The sequence below is a fragment of the Centroberyx gerrardi genome, chromosome 3 (genome assembly GCF_048128805.1).
Source record: "Centroberyx gerrardi isolate f3 chromosome 3, fCenGer3.hap1.cur.20231027, whole genome shotgun sequence".
In the NCBI taxonomy this organism is placed as follows: domain Eukaryota; kingdom Metazoa; phylum Chordata; class Actinopteri; order Beryciformes; family Berycidae; genus Centroberyx; species Centroberyx gerrardi.
Genome location: NC_135999.1, coordinates 31,404,286 through 31,422,576, shown reverse-complemented (window position 1 = coordinate 31,422,576; position 18,291 = coordinate 31,404,286). Strand labels below are relative to the sequence as shown.

General features: G+C 40.5%; 2 protein-coding genes and 4 non-coding genes across 6 annotated transcripts; 5 read left to right on the top strand and 1 right to left on the bottom strand.

Moving 5' to 3' along the window:
* Positions 1–535: 535 nt before the first annotated feature.
* On the top strand, positions 536–5,889 carry gstt1b (glutathione S-transferase theta 1b). Its single transcript, XM_071909392.2, has 5 exons — positions 536–760; positions 2,130–2,217; positions 2,855–3,005; positions 3,994–4,170; positions 4,676–5,889. Exons 1-5 carry the CDS (start codon positions 649–651, stop codon positions 4,871–4,873), a joined length of 726 nt encoding a protein of 241 aa, XP_071765493.1. The 5' UTR covers positions 536–648; the 3' UTR covers positions 4,874–5,889.
* Positions 5,890–6,854: 965 nt separating this feature from the next.
* Positions 6,855–9,340, bottom strand: LOC139919604 (uncharacterized). The gene is made up of 2 exons (XM_071909395.2): positions 8,881–9,340; positions 6,855–8,047 (listed from the first exon to the last, which is right to left on the bottom strand). Exons 1-2 carry the CDS (start codon positions 9,251–9,253, stop codon positions 6,927–6,929), a joined length of 1,494 nt encoding a protein of 497 aa, XP_071765496.1. The 5' UTR covers positions 9,254–9,340; the 3' UTR covers positions 6,855–6,926.
* A 279-nt stretch (positions 9,341–9,619) lies between these two features.
* trnay-gua (transfer RNA tyrosine (anticodon GUA)) lies at positions 9,620–9,708 on the top strand. Its single transcript is given in 2 exon segments — positions 9,620–9,656; positions 9,673–9,708. It is a non-coding gene; the product is annotated as a tRNA-Tyr (tRNA).
* A 590-nt stretch (positions 9,709–10,298) lies between these two features.
* Positions 10,299–10,387, top strand: trnay-gua (transfer RNA tyrosine (anticodon GUA)). The gene is given in 2 exon segments: positions 10,299–10,335; positions 10,352–10,387. It is a non-coding gene; the product is annotated as a tRNA-Tyr (tRNA).
* A 1,095-nt stretch (positions 10,388–11,482) lies between these two features.
* On the top strand, positions 11,483–11,571 carry trnay-gua (transfer RNA tyrosine (anticodon GUA)). Its single transcript is given in 2 exon segments — positions 11,483–11,519; positions 11,536–11,571. It is a non-coding gene; the product is annotated as a tRNA-Tyr (tRNA).
* Positions 11,572–14,831: 3,260 nt separating this feature from the next.
* Positions 14,832–14,920, top strand: trnay-gua (transfer RNA tyrosine (anticodon GUA)). Its single transcript is given in 2 exon segments — positions 14,832–14,868; positions 14,885–14,920. It is a non-coding gene; the product is annotated as a tRNA-Tyr (tRNA).
* The last annotated feature ends 3,371 nt before the right edge of the window (positions 14,921–18,291 follow it).

Below are 18,291 nucleotides of genomic sequence, written 5' to 3'. Positions count from 1 at the left end.
CCAACAAACTGTTTATACATTGTAATCATATTGAGATGATACATTTTTGGTTTGAAAACATGTATTATACAATAGCTCATAATTTCCAAATCCAGAGGACATGGAGTTATATAAACCATTAAAAAGTCAGTAAGAACGTATCAGACTGCATATCACCTTCCACCTAGTGCTCTAGGCTCCAACAGATTGGTCAAAGTGTGGTGCGGGACCAGAGAGTATATAGACGAATCGAGAGGTTTCACTCCTTCCTGCTTCCACTGAAATCCCACCCGGCAGGCACAGCCATATCCCTGTGGCATTTGTATTACCAGGAGAGGTCTGGTGATTGGTCATTTTTACCTCAGGACCATAGTGATGAGTCAGTGATTTTCTCCGAGTACCCCGGTATATATATAAAAAAACAAAATACAAAAAAAAAAACCCAAAACAAAACAACAGGATCAGCGTTTCCCGCCCCTACACTGGTCTGGTCTAACGGACTGGAAAAGGTGTGAACCATCTTCATAAAGCAAATGATCCTTGGCGCTACAAACACACGGGACAAAGTTCTCAGAAACTTGGATATCACTGCAAACCGCAGCCAACAAAGTGTCAGTGGTGAAAAATAATCTCGTTATCACTGTCCAGCAGTCTGTGGCGTCGAAGGCAATGGCGTTGGAGTTGTACTTGGACCTTTTCTCTCAGCCCTGTCGCTCGGTTTACATCTTCGCCAAGAAGAATAACATTCCCTTTGAATTCAAAAAGGTTTCGCTGCTTGAAGGTAAGTGCAAGTTCACACACAATTATGCATAGAGAAAAACTCACTGTCCTTTCGAAAACACATTTATTCGACATGTTGCTGTTATGGCAGCTAATGAGGTTTTTAATTTTAATTTTAATTTTAAATTATTCCAAGTTCAGAATGCAAAAAGAGCAAAGAGCCTGTAGGCTATTATATTCACAGTCTTTAAATCTTGCCTAAGGTAGTGCCACAATATTTAATTTCATCGATAAAATTGGAATGTTAGTTATGAGAGTCCATCTTTCTTGTGGCTGTAGAACTATAAGTGGGCTGAGTAAAAAATGTCTTTCTCTAACTTAGTCTACTTCGTTATGTAACCTACCAATGATACAATTTCCTTGGAGAATAACCTGTGGTGTAAATTCAGTGCCCCCAATAAAAGTAAAGGCTGTATGGGTTTATTCGAGTTTCAAATTTCAAGCTAAATAGAAACTACTATAAGGGGTTTTGCAAACAAAACTGTATCTCATTTTGTGATTGCAGCTTTTTACTCCAGCCAACAAGTCATTTAGACCTAATAGGGCACAACATTTGGAGGCGGGCGGTTCTCCAGTTTAATCAGAGGACAAGGCATAAATAACCTACATCAGATTTTTTTGTATTGTAAACATTTTTATTTCACTCATCTTTTTTTGCACTTCTCTCTATGTAATGCATGATATGGGTAAATGGGCTCTCTGATAGAGCTCACCCCTTGCATTCAATTCAGCAGCTTTAGCACAACCTATGGGTACAGTGACGGGTGTAAGCCATCTTGTTTTTCAAAGTATAAGTCTTCCCGGGTAGTTTCTTATGATTTGCATGTTTTACTCATCAGTTTTCAAATGTTGTGTACTAGGCGATATTTTCTGGATTGAATATCGCCCCTCCCCCGCCCAACCTTTCCCCAACCCACCCTGCAGTGGCACCAGGTGTTGCTTAGATCACAATTCTGCGAGTTTTTACATTTATAATCTACTAGTGGTAGGATAGTAAAAAAAACCAACAATAATCGTGGTGATAATATCGTATATCGCGATATTTTAGCAGGACAGCATTGTGATATGAAATTTTGGATATCGCCCAAGCCTATTGTGTACCCTCCTAGCCTCAGGCAATACAGCTTAAAATCAAAAGTAGATGGACTTGCTAAGGTTATTTTCAGGTGGAAAAAAATGCAATTTTATTTGTTCTAGTACCTCATCTACAAAAATGTGTACATTTATTCAGACGTTTACAAGTTCGATTACTCTGCAAAGGGTTTGTTAAAGCAACTTGTGTTTTTGTAAATTCAGACCATTTCAGACCACGAACTTGTTGCTGCTGCTGGCTTGACACAGGTGACAAAAGCATGTGCATTGGATTTCAGGTGAGCAGTATGGGGAGGAATATGGGAAGATCAACATGATAAGAAAAGCCCCTGCTATTCGAGATGGAGACTTCTGCTTGGCTGAAAGGTGCGGATAAAGTGCTAGAATTAAACAGGCTTTGAATGAAAATGTAATCATACAAACAATCTAGTGTCTTTAACATACTATAAAGTGATAATCTACAAGATTCTTGCTTTTCTTGATTTTGGCAACACCTTTGATAATAGGCTGTCATTATTTTGGTGTTTTGCACTCAATGTAGGCACCAGTCCAACATACTGTAATAATGAAGACACTCAATGTAGACTGTCTTATATTTCTTCTACCATTTTATATTTTTTTCAAACTTGTCTTCTGCCATGAACGTAAAATGCATCACTTCCTGTGCAGCAGAGGATTTTTCCCGGGAAAGGGGGACCCTCTCATATAGGCCTATGTTTAGAAGAGCAAATGTAAAGGCTTTTATGAACTGACTATAGGTTGAATCACTACTATTGATATGGTATCAATCGCTGATAGAAAGTAGCAAAAACAGACATTTATTTATAAGAAAAAGTTGCAGACTATTACTTTAAATAAAGAATCAAGTGTTAGAGTGTTTATTGGAGTTGAAAGTAACCTAGAATGTCCACCCAGTTTTACTCAAACTCTTGACATAAACTTGGTGTTTAATAAAACCAGTGTGCTCCTCCTTGATAATCATTTGTATTACTTGCCTCTGCAGCATTGCCATCATGCAGTACCTGGCGCAGAAGTTCAAGACCCCTGACTTCTGGTATCCAACTGACCTACAACAGCGCGCTCGCGTGAACGAATACCTGTCATGGCAGCACATGGCTATACGTATGCATGGCTCCAAGATATTCTGGCTCAGAGTATGTTCACTAACCTATTTCTGCGCCTCTTGCATTTACATTTTGGGAATTTGATGCTGCTGCTCTTATCCACAGGGACTTAAAAGTATAATACTGGTGTTTTTGTTAGTTTGTGCCAATGGTCTAGGTTCCTCTGTCCTTGACATTCTTCCTGCTGGTGTCTGCACAGTCAGCATAGTTGGAGATATCAGGGCTCATTTTCCTCCCTTCACTTGTCCAGTATGAAAAACAACTTCCACAGAGCGAGAGAATCCATCACAGTAAACATGAAGCCAAACTTTCTGTTTTCTCCTTATTTCATTGCGCTGAGTTGAGTGTTTTCATATCAGTGTCGACAGTAGTAAATGGACTTTAACTCTAAATAACACTGGTATTCCCCTATAAACTCCTGGATTGCCAAAGTTATAACCATCTAACATTAAGGAATACAGAGGCCAATGCCTTAGTGGCAAGACCACAGATGTAAAAATCTATTCTCGTGTCTCAAGAATATTCATGTATAATAGAGAGATGTTTGGTTCGCTAAGGTTGGATACTGCTCATTGGTCGACTATGTGAAGCAGGATGTTATTGAAAGGACATGCCCACTTAGCAAACTTTTCCTGGATAAATGAAGGCTACAAATGGTAAATGAGGATGTTTTCAATCACTAATTGGACCCAGTCAGATGGTCATTGTTTTCCATGTTGTCATGGCATGGCTGCATTTCGTCCCGGTTTGTTTGGACTTTTTTCAGGATAGCACATAAGAAATTACACACTTTTTCCTCTACAGGTCTATAGTTTATGAAGAGTCCTCGTCAAATGATCTGCTCATCCACTTTATGTATTTTTGTCTACTCCTGAAAAGTGCATAACAGGAAGTTCAAATAAATGATCATTTTGTATCAAGAACAAGGGTTTATATTGTTCGTTCTGTGTGAAGTAGTAAATAGCGTGTTATGTTATCGGCACTTCCCGCAGGCTAAAATGCTGTCTTTGTGTTGTAGCTCATGATTCCCAAGATCCTGGGTGTGGAGGTCCCGCAGGACAAGATGGACGCAGCTGTGGAGGACTTGAACGGCTCTCTGAAACTCATCGAAGAAAAGTTTATCCAGGACAGGCCCTTTATCGCAGGAGAGCAGATTTCATTGGCTGACCTGGTTGCCATTGTGGAGATCATGCAGGTGAGCAGAAGGGATCCTCGTGGGAAATTTTCACTATGTAAAATAAAATCAGACCACTGTTCTTTAAAGCTGCACCAGGTAACTTTACATGTTGGCGGCCCCAAATGGCAGCGAGAGGTAACTGTTCAATTCAATACCCAGAAATCCTGTATTGTGATGTCAGTAAACTGCACACAGCAAGCTCATGATTACCAACCCGGCCGGTCTGTGATGCTTTATACCAAAGATACCAAAGAGACGAGAGAGGAACAGATCTAATGTTGGTGAGTCCAGCTTTCTCTGGAGTGACCATACTGACACCAGAATTTCATTTAGCCAAATAGGGCAAATATACAGCATCTCAATTAGCGAGGATGGGACGCTCTTTACTTTTCTACGCTCTTCTTTCTACGTTTGGGAACTGTAAATTCAGGCAGTTATTCATGTCGACAGCAATCATAGGGTATGTGCAATTAATTGTACCATAATGCATAAGCAGGACTTCTTCTGTGTCTCTAAATGACAGCCTGTGGGTGCCGGCCTGGATGTGTTTGAGGGCAGACCGAGGCTCAGCGCCTGGCGGGACAGGGTCCAGGCGGCCATCGGAAAGGAGCTCTTCGACGACGCCCACCAGGGCATCCTGGCTGCCCAGGAGATGGTGAAAACCATGGATGGCAGCAAGTTGCAGATCTTCAAGCCCAAGATCATGAAGTTATTTCTGTGAGGAGGGCTCAAATGAGAACTCCTGTTCTGTCAAAGCTACTTGCAATGGTTAGGTCCTAGTTCTTAAAATTGACAGTACAACTAATGCAAATAACGCTATGTTGTTTCACTGTCATTACTGATTGATTGGATAATGTATGGATTTCAAGCTTCTTTATATGAAGAGGTCACACTGTTGTAATGATGTATGTACTAAAAACACATTTAAAAAAAAAACACTAACCCTTTTTTTGCATATTCGTGTCACACCATTTTCATCCATAAGGACTGGACCATGCATGTGTTCAGACAGAAATTTGGACACAATGAGTCCTTGTTGCATAATGTCGAGGAATGTGAAATGCGAGGAAGCCATTCCTCTCGCAGCAAGATTGGTCAGAGTGATATCACTGCAAGTTAAGAGCATGTCTGTGTGTCCACAAACAATCCTCAGGCCATTTCCTTTTCTCATTACGTACATGTATGCAGTTTATCAGCCGTTCCCCATGTAATAGCATGATTACAATTGTTCGAAGCCTTAATAAATTTGTATCTTGTGTCTTGGCACGAAACTTCCATCTCTATTTTTGTTACCATTATGGTGATCATTCAGTTGAGAATTCATTCACACAGGAAAAACAATCTATTTCTTTGTGTGGTTCACCCGATGGGGAGATGTGGGCAATATGTAGTTTGGGGTTTTCTGGATGTTTAGATATTCTGTTTTAGAGATTTATTGCATTTTCGTACAGGGTAATTAGAACCAATGGTTAACCTCAACTGACTAACAGGCAGTAAAAGGTGTGTGTGGTCAAAGAAGTTCATGAACCATCTAACTCATGAGTTGATAATTTACCCACTGTTAGATATTAAGTCTTGAAAATGTAACCTCAGTTTACCTTAATCACAAACTTATTTGTCCCTATAACCGTAGCATACATGTGGGTTGGTCTTTATTATGCTTCCACATGTTCTCAAACTCGTCTCCGCAAGCTTAGAATTTGCTGTATGCTTTTAATAAAACACAATCACATTACACTGCTGCATTCCAAATCATGTCAAGTTTATTTCACCATTTGCAGAAGGATTTTCGACCTTCCAGTGGAAGTGTAGAGGCAGAGTTGAATATCTCAAGAAGAGTAATTTCTTTGAATCTTGGGACAGGGACCATGTTCAAAGACTTCTGTCCATCAAAACCAAAGATGTTGCACTAGCTTTGCATTTCACTATATTGTACTGTACCGCATTTTACTTACTGTGCATTACACTACCAGTTTTGACACCCCACACTGAATGGGGAAGTGGCAAGAGTTCTAGTTCTCCATTCATGAGATCAGATACATTATGGCCAAATCAATCAAACTTTTGCATTTGTGCATCTTGAGATGAAAACAAAACAAAAGAATCGGTTGAAGACAAACACAAATCACAATCATGAGTACAAAAGGATCACACAAGCACTGTTTGGAAAAGTTATCAGCATTGTCATCACATCAAACACCAACCCAAAGCTTCCCATTTAGCAAATACAGTATTCCACCAGTCTCAGTAAATACATAGAGTCTTGTTTTAGCTTTTAGATCCAGTTTAGCTCCCATTCCACATTGTTAAGTTAGGCAGACCAGGGCTAAAAACAAGCTGAATACATTGTTAATAATCTAAAAGCTCATTTTTGCTGTCGTGGAGCCATGCTACATTCCATTGAACCAGATTAAGTTTGCCCATTTCCAGGAGACACCATTTTCCAGGAAGTAAATAGTAATAGGATTTCAATATAAAAATACAAGAGAATAAAAACACAATTTTTATTTTTTTTGGGAATATATTATTAAATAGAGGTATTTTATGACATGGAAAATGAGCAAAAAAGTCATTTTTCATTTCTTTGTGACTTTAAATCACCCTCTAGTGGCTGTTCTATGCCATAGCTCTTTTTCAGCTGTTCGAACTTTGCAGAGTTAGTTCACTCTGTTACACTTATATTAATAATGTATCTCAGTTATTAAAAAAAAAAAGAAGTTAATATTTGAATATTTTTGACCCATGCTCATCAAGAAGTTGCCTGTGCATCACTATCAGCTCATGGCGCGGTCTCCCGCCGCGTGGATACTGAGGTGTCTCTTCATGTGATTGGACTGGACAAAGCACCTGCCGCAGACAGGGCAGCGGAAGGGTTTCTCGCCGGTGTGCACCCGCTCGTGGTTCTTCATCTGATGCCGGTGGGAGAAGCGCTTGGCGCAGTGGCGGCAGCCGAAGGGTTTCTCCCCCGTGTGAACGCGCTGGTGCCGCCGCAGGGACGGGAACTTGGCGAAGGCCTTGCCGCAGAGCTCGCACCGGAACGGGGGCCCTTCGCCGGCCAGTTTGCCCCCTCCGTTCGACTGAGGGTGTAAAACTTGCCGGCAACTTTTGGCTGTGGTTGAAAAGGAAGAGGAGGAGGAGGAGGAGACGCCACCGTAGGACAGTGTTTTCATATTTTCCAATGCTGACTTGCACCCTGTAGTTCTATCTGCTGTGTTTCGCAGCAGAAGTGGGGAATACTTGTCGGCGTGTGCGCCATCCATCCCCCTCTCTCTCCGTTCTCCGTCTCCTTTTCGGCTTTCTCTCTGCGGTCTCCTCTCGGCATACCTTGTATCTCCGTCCATTATGTTCCACTCTGAGCTCATGTCTTCCTCCACTTTAATGGGAACCGATCCTACCACCACTACATCAGGCTTCCAGTCCAAATTGCCAGCCAGGGACGGAACTACATTACCCAAGTCATCGGAGACCATCGTCACCCCGCCACCCTCTGAAGCCCCACTGCCATCTGTTCTAGTCCCGGCTGCACCCTGTCTACAAGGGGAAGGATTGCGCGGAGGCTCCCCAGCGTGGTTCCCTGGGATTGGATTGACCTCTGTCCATTGGGAAGAGTTGGTGAACAAGTTATTATTATGACAGCTTGTTGTACAGGTGAATGCACCGCCATTGTTGGATATGGGATGGTAGCTCTCCCAGTTTGTATTTTCAGAACTGGGCTGTGATGAAAATGGTGGTGGATGGGACTGGAATATCCGGTCAGTGTTGTGTTCTTGGAGGTTCTTCTTCTGACTCTCAGGTTGTGCTCTGAGGGATCTGGATTGAGGTTTGGAGGTGGAGGAGGAGTTTGCTGATACCACGGTGGTGGTTTCACAGCCCTGGTTGACTAGGGGTTGGGTATCTGAGAGGAGAAAGAGAGGAGAAAAAAGGAAGAAACAGATGATGATCAGTTTGGTATCCTTTGAGATATCACAGGTTGAGGAAAAACAATGGCTATGAGCCAATGAAACAAGAACAAGGATCTGTCTTACTTTCATTTCCTTGTCAAATAGTGAATATCACCCAATGCATACAAACACCTCTATTATGGCAGATGATTGTATATTTGTCTCATCACTCGTAGACTTATTCGTTGGTACATTTTGCTGTCTTGGCCAGGTCTCCCCTAGCCACGATGCATGCCATTCTCTCGTAGGGAGAAAAAGTAACGCCAAACACCATTCAAAACTCTCGCAATTGAATGTGACTTGCTGATCTGCCAACGCTACATACTTCGCAGAACATGACTTGAGACCTTTATCGAATCCTTAGGAGCCATTCTCCAATTCAGCACATATCTATTACGCCAAGCAGCATCTATTTCAATTAAATTTCAACTTTTATCATTGGTTCCCCTGTTATACCCATAATCAGCTTCCTCCAAAATACACCAGGTGGGCGGTAGCGAACAGCGCAAACCATAAAAAAAAGTTGTGATTTTATGAAAATTATATGCTGCTTGGTGGATATTATACATGCCGAATTTACCAGAAGACAATAATGATTCGTAAAAGGTCATAAATCATGTTTTAGCAGGTGTATACATTTGCCGAAAAGCAAGGCAGCATTAAATTGCCAGATTTTCTTTATCAAATTTGGACTGTGTCTCCGCCTTGAAAAGAGATTATTTGGACAAACCTGGTTAAATAATACCTGGTTAAATAAAACATGAATTAATATTTCAAATTCGGCTACCTCCAAGTCTGTTGCTCTCTATCTTAACGACGACAGGTATATCCGACTCTCGGCGCTGTCCTGTGGCCTGGGCTTTGCCATTGAGTTTATAAACCTCCGCGTTGCTCCTTGACTTTACTACACAGCGGGTAACATGGCCGGTCCGTCTCAGCGCCCCGAGCCTCTCCAGGTGACTCCGTCTGGAGCTCTGAATCTTGGCGATCAGCAGTTTCCTTCGCAGGCTGTCTATCTCCCTCTGGTTCTGGGAAATCTCCAGCCGCAGCACCGCGTAGCCATCATCCACCAGTTTACAGATCTCCGCCACGGCCGTGTTCGCCAAAACCTCGACGATAGAAGCCAGCTGGGCGTGGAAAGAGTCTCTGTTACCAGACATGGATGAAATGTTCAAGGTTGTGCTCATATTCAGCAGAAGGTGTTTGTTTTGGAAATGTTGTTGCCGTCAGCAGCAGAGAAATAAGTGGGTACAGTGTCCCGCCATTCTTCTTCTTCTACTTCTTGTTTATGAGGGCCGTTAGAAAACAGCGTTTTCGTGCATTACCGCCACCAACTGTGCGGGAGTATGAATCAGGGAAAACCGAGGGAAAAACAAAATACACAACGAAACGATTGTATATTTAAATCCCGTTGCTCATAAGTACTGACACGAAAAATTATAGCACATATCTTTGAAGATTTTAACAATATATATAGGTTTTGTTTTTTTTAATTGAGGGAAAACTGTGATTTGCACTACAGCGCTCCTTCGATAGCTCAGTTGGTAGAGCGGAGGACTGTAGAGGTTATTCAGCTGAAATCCTTAGGTCGCTGGTTCAAATCCGGCTCGAAGGAGGTTTCATTTATGATAATGTCTGTCAACTCATAGACAAACTAACATAACTTAGATAAAAACGATAATCATAGTTCACTTGTAATTTGGTTGGCCCGCACGTGGCAGTGTGCTTATGGGAGTTTAGCAAAGTAGTATAAGATAGAGAAAGACTATCAAAACTAATTTTTATTAATGATTTGCACTATATTATGTCGTTTTTTTCATTTAGAAAACCATGTCAACTTGAAGTTTGTTCAAGTAGTTTGTTTTGGTCGTGGTTGATGTGGAGTGACAATTGTGTTCATGTGTTTTGAAAGTTGTGCACACTGAACGCATTTTGCGTCACAGCAATGAAAGTGATGAAAAATGGAATGAAAAATGGAAAAACGAATGAATGAATGAATGAAAAACTTTGAAAAATGATAGTGTTTATAGACAGCAGTGTGGACATTTTTTGAGAGCATAGACCGTTTGGAGAGATTTGTGTATAGCGTTAGGACAAATGATAGCCTGTATAGCTTTGTATTTTCTGTGGAGACAATAAAACTGTGGTTAGTTTGGCAAAATGGATGCTGAGAAATGTGTTTGCTCTAGGATGCCTTGCAGCGCCCCTTCGATAGCTCAGTTGGTAGAGCGGAGGACTGTAGAGGTTACATAGTTGAAATCCTTAGGTCGCTGGTTCAAATCCGGCTCGAAGGAGGTTTCCTTTATGATTTACAACAAAAACAATGATTAAAAGTAGGTAAAAAAAACAACCTGTAATGCACAATAGTCCGCTTATAATTGGGTTGGCGCGCAGGTGGCGCTTTGATTATGGGAATATACTAAAGCAGTGGTTCTCAACGTGGGGTTCAGGGTGAGAGAGAGAAATAAGGTGTATATTTTGTAATAAATTTGCACTATTTCTACAGCAGTACTTTTGACTTATTTCTACCAAAAATATCTGTAAAAACAGGAGTCAAGCAAAGTTTAGCTTTGTGCAACCTCAAGCAGATAATGAAATGACGAGAAAATGTACATCAACAGAACAGTACTGCAAACAGTTCCACATTGCATGCAAGCATGCAAACTCATCAGTCATTCAGAGAAGACAATTACATTGTCGCAGTGCTTTCAATACTTATTCCATTCATTGTTAATTAGATTGTATTCATGAATTGGGTCTTTTTTCTAAAGCAAACACGTAAAATATATGAATATATAAAATAATAATTCTTTGATACATTCTAGTCAAAAATAAACGTAAAAGTTACATGTGTGTGTAGGTGTGACTAGTGATTGTTACCAATGTTTCGTACATTGGTAACAATCACATTTCTACATTATGTAAGCATTAAACAACACAAAGTATTACTATTTGGCTGTATGGCATTCACAATAAGCCACTGTCCTATTTGCATCACTTATTAAGTGATATTTGAAAGATTCATAACACTTGGTAAGAGTTTGGGTTAAGAGAGACATGTTCTGGTCGGGGATCGAACTCGTGACCTTTTGATCCACAACTCCCCATGCCATACTTAAGTAAAGTGTCATGTTTAGACATATTTCTCAAACTAACAGGATCAAAAGTGTGTCCTATAACTTCCGATGGGCAGCAGAGTCAATAGTAACTCTCAATTCACTTCATTTTCACTCAATTTCTCAATTGTTTCTCTCTTTTTCTTCATTTTTCTCTTTCCCCCTCCTTCCCCTTCTTTCCTCCTTCTTTTTTTGTGTGGAGACAATAAAACTGGTTAGTTTGGCAAAATGGATGCTGAGAAATGTGTTTGCTCTAAAACGTCTTGCAGCGCCCCTTCGATAGCTCAGTTGGTAGAGCGGAGGACTGTAGAGGTTAAATAGCTGAAATCCTTAGGTCGCTGGTTCAAATCCGGCTCGAAGGAGGTTTCCTTTATGATTTACAACAAAAACAATGATTAAAAGTAGGTAAAAAAACAACCTGTAATGCACAATAGTCCGCTTATAATTGGGTTGGCGCGCAGGTGGCGCTTTGATTATGGGAATATACTAAAGCAGTGATTCTCAACATGGGGTTCAGGGGTCCTTCAGGGGTTCCAGGGGTCCCCAGCAAACTGATGAATTGCTAAACTTCACCATTATTTAATTTACCAGAAGTTAACACAATTAGAGAATGAAGAAATATGCCTATTTTGATCATAGTTTCACTGTTATCCTTCTACCTACAATACATATAGTTATGAATTCTGGACAAAATCATATCTAACAATAAAAATATTCTCAGGTCTGAGAGACAAATTCTCATCAAATGGGGGTCCATGGCCCTAATAGGTACTAAATCAAGGGTCCTTAAAGGTTGAGAATCACTGTATTAAAGTAATAGAAGAGAGAGACACATGAAAGCTCTATTTCTCCTCTAACTTTTCAGCAAAAAATATACAATATTCTGTATATGTTACTTTGAACACCAAGGCAGCGTCCTTGCGCTGTTGGGCAAATATGTATGCGTGTGTGTGTGTGTGTGTGTGTGTGTGTGTGTGTGTGTGGGTATGGGGGGTGTAAAGGGTCACGGAGGACAACACGCACGTACATACGCTCCTGTGATTATTTACTAAAGTCCCACGTGTGTATGTATGTGCGTCTGTGTGTGATTAGTACAACTCAGCCATGCATACGCACGTGCGTGCGCACGTGACTCTTAACACACAGGCGTGCGTGTGTACGTACGTGTGTGCGCATCCTGCGAGTGCACGTGCAGATGCACTAACTTCACCTTCCTATTCCTGCTGCAATAGCTCTAACAAGTTCATCTTCCTCCTTATCCTTTTTTCTCCAAGCAGGATTTTTATTCTGGCACGAGTAAATAGGTTTACATAATGTCATCAAATTGTAGCCTACAGTAATGTGGAAATAAAAATAACACACATATTGGATCATAAATTAGACATACTCATGTGTGATCAATCAATAAGTTTTATGGCTCACAATATATAGTGGTGCGTAATGGCTGTGCGTAATGACGCACCGCTGTATATAGTTTGATTAATCGCCGCTATATATAGCTTGATTAATCATACGTGAGTAGATCTAATTTATGATCCGATATGTGCATTTTAACCAGTATTTTGTTGTATTGTTTCTATTAACTCCAGAAAGGGCATTGGCTGGCATTGAGATTTTAAATTAAAATTTCTCAAACTCTGGAAATACTGTGGTCTCATCCTTCCATGACTTTATCCAAACATTTGGGCTTTAAATGCCTGCGTTGTCATATTCTAAAAATGAGGATTGTATAAACATTGTTTGCCATTTTCTCCCTGCAGCATACCCCCAACTTACACCACCACAACGGGGTACAGGGCTTTGATAGACGGGTGTGAAAGTGTCTCCCTCTCCTTCTCCTAATTTTTCCATTGACCAATTCAGCGCTATCAAAACTCCATTCAATTTCACACATATTGTGATTACTCACATACCTTTACAACAGTCTGGGGCGCACAGACATGAAATACTCCATGTCTACATGTGAGAGCCTAAACTGAAAGATTCATTGCGCAATATTGCGCTTCTGTATTTCTATGGAATATCCAAACATGAATATCGACAGCTACTCGTCAGAAATAGCTGTGAGTGACCTCATCTCTCCATGGTCACCTTTTGTTTCAATTATGAATATTCATCATGGACTGATGAGTAGTCCTAAACATCCCTATGTTATTGTAATGTGCACCAATTGGCTGAATTACCATAAAGGAATCGCTTGATCTGTGTGGGTGGGTTTAAAATTAAAGAAATTATGTATTAATTATTATGGCTTTAGATAAAAACAAAAAGTGCACATTATAGCTTACAGTCCTGAAGAACACTCATATTAACACTAGTAGTTGGTGACCAACCAACATCTGTTACTGCCCTAATCAAAGCAGTCTAAAACCGGGCCAGCTCCACGGTGCTGAAAAGGCGCACAGCGCTATATGTACTACACTTGTACCGCAGCGGCTACTCCTCAGTACCAAACATAATTATCTCGTTCCCATGCCTTATTAACTCGTGGCCACGCAATAATATTTTTCCCACCAATGTCACTTTCAATGCCATGCCGTGTATCAGGATCCTTTTCTCCATAGCACAGTGGAAAGTCAGTCTTAAGACCAGAAAAACACATTAGTTTCTGAGGAAAAGAAAGCTTAGTTGTTATGAGCTTTAAAACGCCGATAGCACACTCTTCAGATAAAAGCATGCTGAAATGCTGAGAAGAGGTTTAGTTTATCTAAAACTTTATCTCAACTTTCCCAAAACAAAGAACCTGACTAAAATTTAAAAAAAAAACAAGTTAGCTGACTTACTTTGAAGGAATTATGTCCTTATGCAGCATGACGGAAAAATATAACCAGACAATGGTGATTCTGAAGCTGAAGAAAATATGCTAGAGGTTAGATTTAAACCACCGACGTTACGTTCCATAGACCTGCACATTACCTCTACACTATATGACTAAGTAATAATGGCAAACAAAATTTCTGTCCTATAAAAAACAGGAGCGCCTGAGGTGGTAAAAAAAAAGAAAAGATGTTAAAAATTAAAATAAAGCTACATAAACGACGAAAACATAAAACAACAGTAATGAATCATACTAGGCTATTAATGTGGTTCACAGCTGGTTTTCTCCTGCCTCTGTGATAACAGTGTTCACTTGCTTCTGGCAGCTGAAGCCTGGGTTAAGAGTCACACGTGGCTGAGTTGTACTAATCACACACATACACACGTGGGACTTTTAGTAAATAATCACAGGAGCGTATGTAAGTGTGTCTTGTCCTCCGTGACCCTTTTCACCCCCCATAGTATGTGTGTGTGTGTGTGTGTGTGTGTGTGTGTGGGTGGGTGGGGGGGTGTCAGGTTGTGCAGTTCATAGCATAAAGTAGTTAATACTGAAGATGATAATATGTGCCAACTAAGAACAATGAAAAGGTATTATTAGAGTATTAGTTAAAGTTACTGTTAGTTTTGCAAAATTAGAGTTTAGACAGCTGTGTGAGCACGAGTGCATGGACCGTTTGGAGAGTTTTGTGTGTAGCATTTGGAAAAATTATATATTTGTATTTTGCGTGGAAACAATGAAAATATGGTTTGTTTTGCAAAATGAATGGCTCAGAAATGTGTTTGCTCTACAACTCCATATAACGCCCCTTCGATAGCTCAGTTGGTAGAGCGGAGGACTGTAGAGGTTGTGCAACTGAAATCCTTAGGTCGCTGGTTCAACTCCGGCTCGAAGGAGGTTTCCTTTATGATTTAAAGGTAAAAACTGTAAAGCACAATAGTCAGTTTATAATTGGGTTGGCGTGCAAATTGCGCTTTGGTTATGGGAATATACTAAAGCAGTGGTTCTCAACGTGGGGTTCAGGGACCACTCCCTGTCGCCTGTCGGTCGAGCAAATCCATCATGTGAGAGCCAATCGCGTTGCCTATCACTACCAAAAATTCTACCAAGATTTGACCAGTCAGATGCCGCCCCACTACCAAGAATTGTGAAAACCAATCACCGTTCGTTGCGCCTTCCACGATTTGACCAATCACACTCGGTAGAACTACCAAGAATGGCGCCGGAATCCGCCCCCCGTAGATGAACGTCAAGTCCTTTGAGCGCGGCAACTTTGTTCGGACTGACATCTTTTGATATATTTTTGGTAAGTTCATTGCCATTCTATTGTCTCGAAGTTTTAATATTATAATATTAAGTTCAATTATTGAAAAGATGTGGTTTACCTTACCTACAGTGGTAGCGAGCCAGCAGCTAGCAGGCTAATTATGAAAATGTCAAATGCTCGTAACCCAGCTGACAAATTTTCAAACGAAAGTCAGTAACAATTAGCTAAGCCATGAACAATTCTCCATTCATAACCAGCTAGCTGATATATAACTACTCTTTATTTTAGGCTGCTGATAACACTTAGATGTGTTAGCCTATTTGCTTACATAGGAAATCATGTACAGTTAATAACGGCCTGGCTATTTGATACTGACGTTACCTAATCATTAGTACAAGATGGAAATGACATAGTCCACAGTTTACCAACGTAATCTATGTTTTTTATTCTTTATTTGGATCCCCAATGAGCTAAAACAGGCCAAAATAGATATGTATGGATCAGTCAATGTATTTGGGTTGTTTGCGGAGTATGCTAATTTAGCCCCTGTGCATAGGAATTGTTTCAGAATGTTATAGTGTACAGGTTGTGGCATGAGCAACGCAATTGAGAATAGCTAAATGAAATGCATAGGTCCACTATTGTACTTAACTGATAACTGGTGATAAGAAATTAAACTGTGAACAGCTTCCGTATAATACATTATTGGAAAACACTGTATCACAGACAGACAAATGGCAACCAAATGTTGCATAACCTCATTTGCATGAGGCCTAATAGACACAGACTTCAGTGTAGTGTAGCTTCATTTATTTTAGTTTAGTTAGATGGGAGTTCAGGATACACGGATACAATACAAGGATACAAAGGCTTTATTGTCATATGCAGAAATAACCAAGTTATCTATGCAATGAAATTCGTAGTTTGCTGTCTCTCTATCCTGTTGTAGCGATACCAGGGAGACATTTGCAGAAAGCCCACAACCTTTCTGTTGCCTTCTTGAATCAACGCCAAATGGCCTATCACAACAAGTGGCCATAAAGGTGTCGAATGGACACAGTCCATGGCTCAAGGAGTTGAGTCTATGCCAGCCAGAGATGTCTCCACAGGACAGCTCAGGAAATTAACGACAGGATACCAACCCGGCGAAGAGCTTTGAAACTCACACATTCCACAATTAACGACCTTTATCTTTCAGCCATCAGGAGGAGAAGGACTCAAGAACTCAGGAATACTAATGAACTATACAATCACACATCCATACTTCTCACACATCTGAATATAGGGAATCACCCTCCTTTCTTCATTTGGAGTACCAGACTGTTCTGGTTAATCAGAAGGGACAGTCACCATTGGGTGAGAACGGGAATACACACCGTGTCAATACAAAGGAACCGATGACTGCTGTTGACACTATCCAGAGTCTCATCACTACCCCCTCTCTGAATCAGGACAGTCATAAATCTCTTCCCTTTTCACATTCCTTTAAAACCTACTTTCAACTATATTTTCCCAATGTCTTTAATGGATCTATTTTGTAGTTTGAAGTATACTAGATGTGTTAACTATAGGCCCATATATATGTTGAAGATGTTCAATAGCTAAAGTTACATGCACAAACCATGATGCGTTAAATGATTGAAGTGTATCAGATATTCATCCAGAGACACTCTCCTATTTTCATGGTCCTACACTGCCACCTTGTGGTCATTTATAGCGACGACATGTCAGTATAAAATGTCAGTGCGTCCAAATGTCTTAAATGTTTAAATTGTCTTTCTCATATTGATCACGAAGTTAGAGACCCAAGTCACATATACGAGTTAACTTGGTGAAGACTTTATAGCCACAGATTGTACCAGGAAGGTATTTGATGTCCTTATATTGATGTGCTAGCTATATAAGTTTGAATGTAAGTTGACAGGTTTTTATTATTTGGATCAATTGACAACAGTAATTGGTGGAGATGTAAAATACCGACATATTATTTTAAAAGGAATTTTTATTAAGATCACTTAGTAATAGATCCCAAAATAAAATAGACTAGAGGAATGATTCCTCTTGCATTCCTTTCCCCCCTCCCTCTCAGTTCGGGGTGAAATCTTCTCAAACAAAGAAATTAATTAATAAACAGAAAAAGAGCGCGAAGCGTGATTTGCATGGCAAACCACGCCTGAGAATTCAAAGAGCTATAAAATGTTCTTATCTGGGTTTTCAGACAGTTCAACATTCCGCCCTCGCCAAGAAACCTGCTGAAGCCAAGATCAACAATTTAGCTACAATTCGACCTTAGCTGAAACTTAAGAGTTTGAACCTGGAGTTAGAGACGTCTTCTCCAGATGAACTTAAGAATCTCTTACAAGAAGTTTGAACCTCGCCTCTAATAGTTAAGAAGTTATCAACGCTCGGCCAAGCGAAGATCATTTTCGAAGATATTTAGGAACGAGATAATTTAGTTTTATAACAGTTAGAAGAGCTAGAAACGTCAGCTCTTCCAAGACCAGCAGCCAAACACTGATGCAACATCGCCGCAGTGTTCCACATCCAGAGAGGCCTGTTGTCTACAGCTGTGAAAAGCCGGTAGCGCTGCTTGCCTCGTGACGATAACACATCAGAGACCAGCTGTTCCAGCGTCTGCCGTTGCCAGGTAACCGGCCAAGCCGAGCCCGTCTCTCCGAGCTCAGCGGGACCAGACAACCCGACCGGCAGGACTTCTCAACTGAACAAAGTAGGCTCTGATTATCCACGTCTTTACTGCTGAGAGTTGATGCAAAAGTTTAGATTCAAATTACTTAAATAGATCAGGAAAAGTTAGGCTTTTATAGTCTAGTTGCCCCGTAGCTTTCCGCCTCGTTTCTCTGGTTGATTGATCCATACATACCTCCATTTACTGCTGCCAATTCTTATTCCCATATTTCATTATCATTTCCCTTTCATTCTTAATTTGTTTCATTTCATTCCATGTCTATTTTTAGTCTATAGTTTCCGTGCTTCATTCTG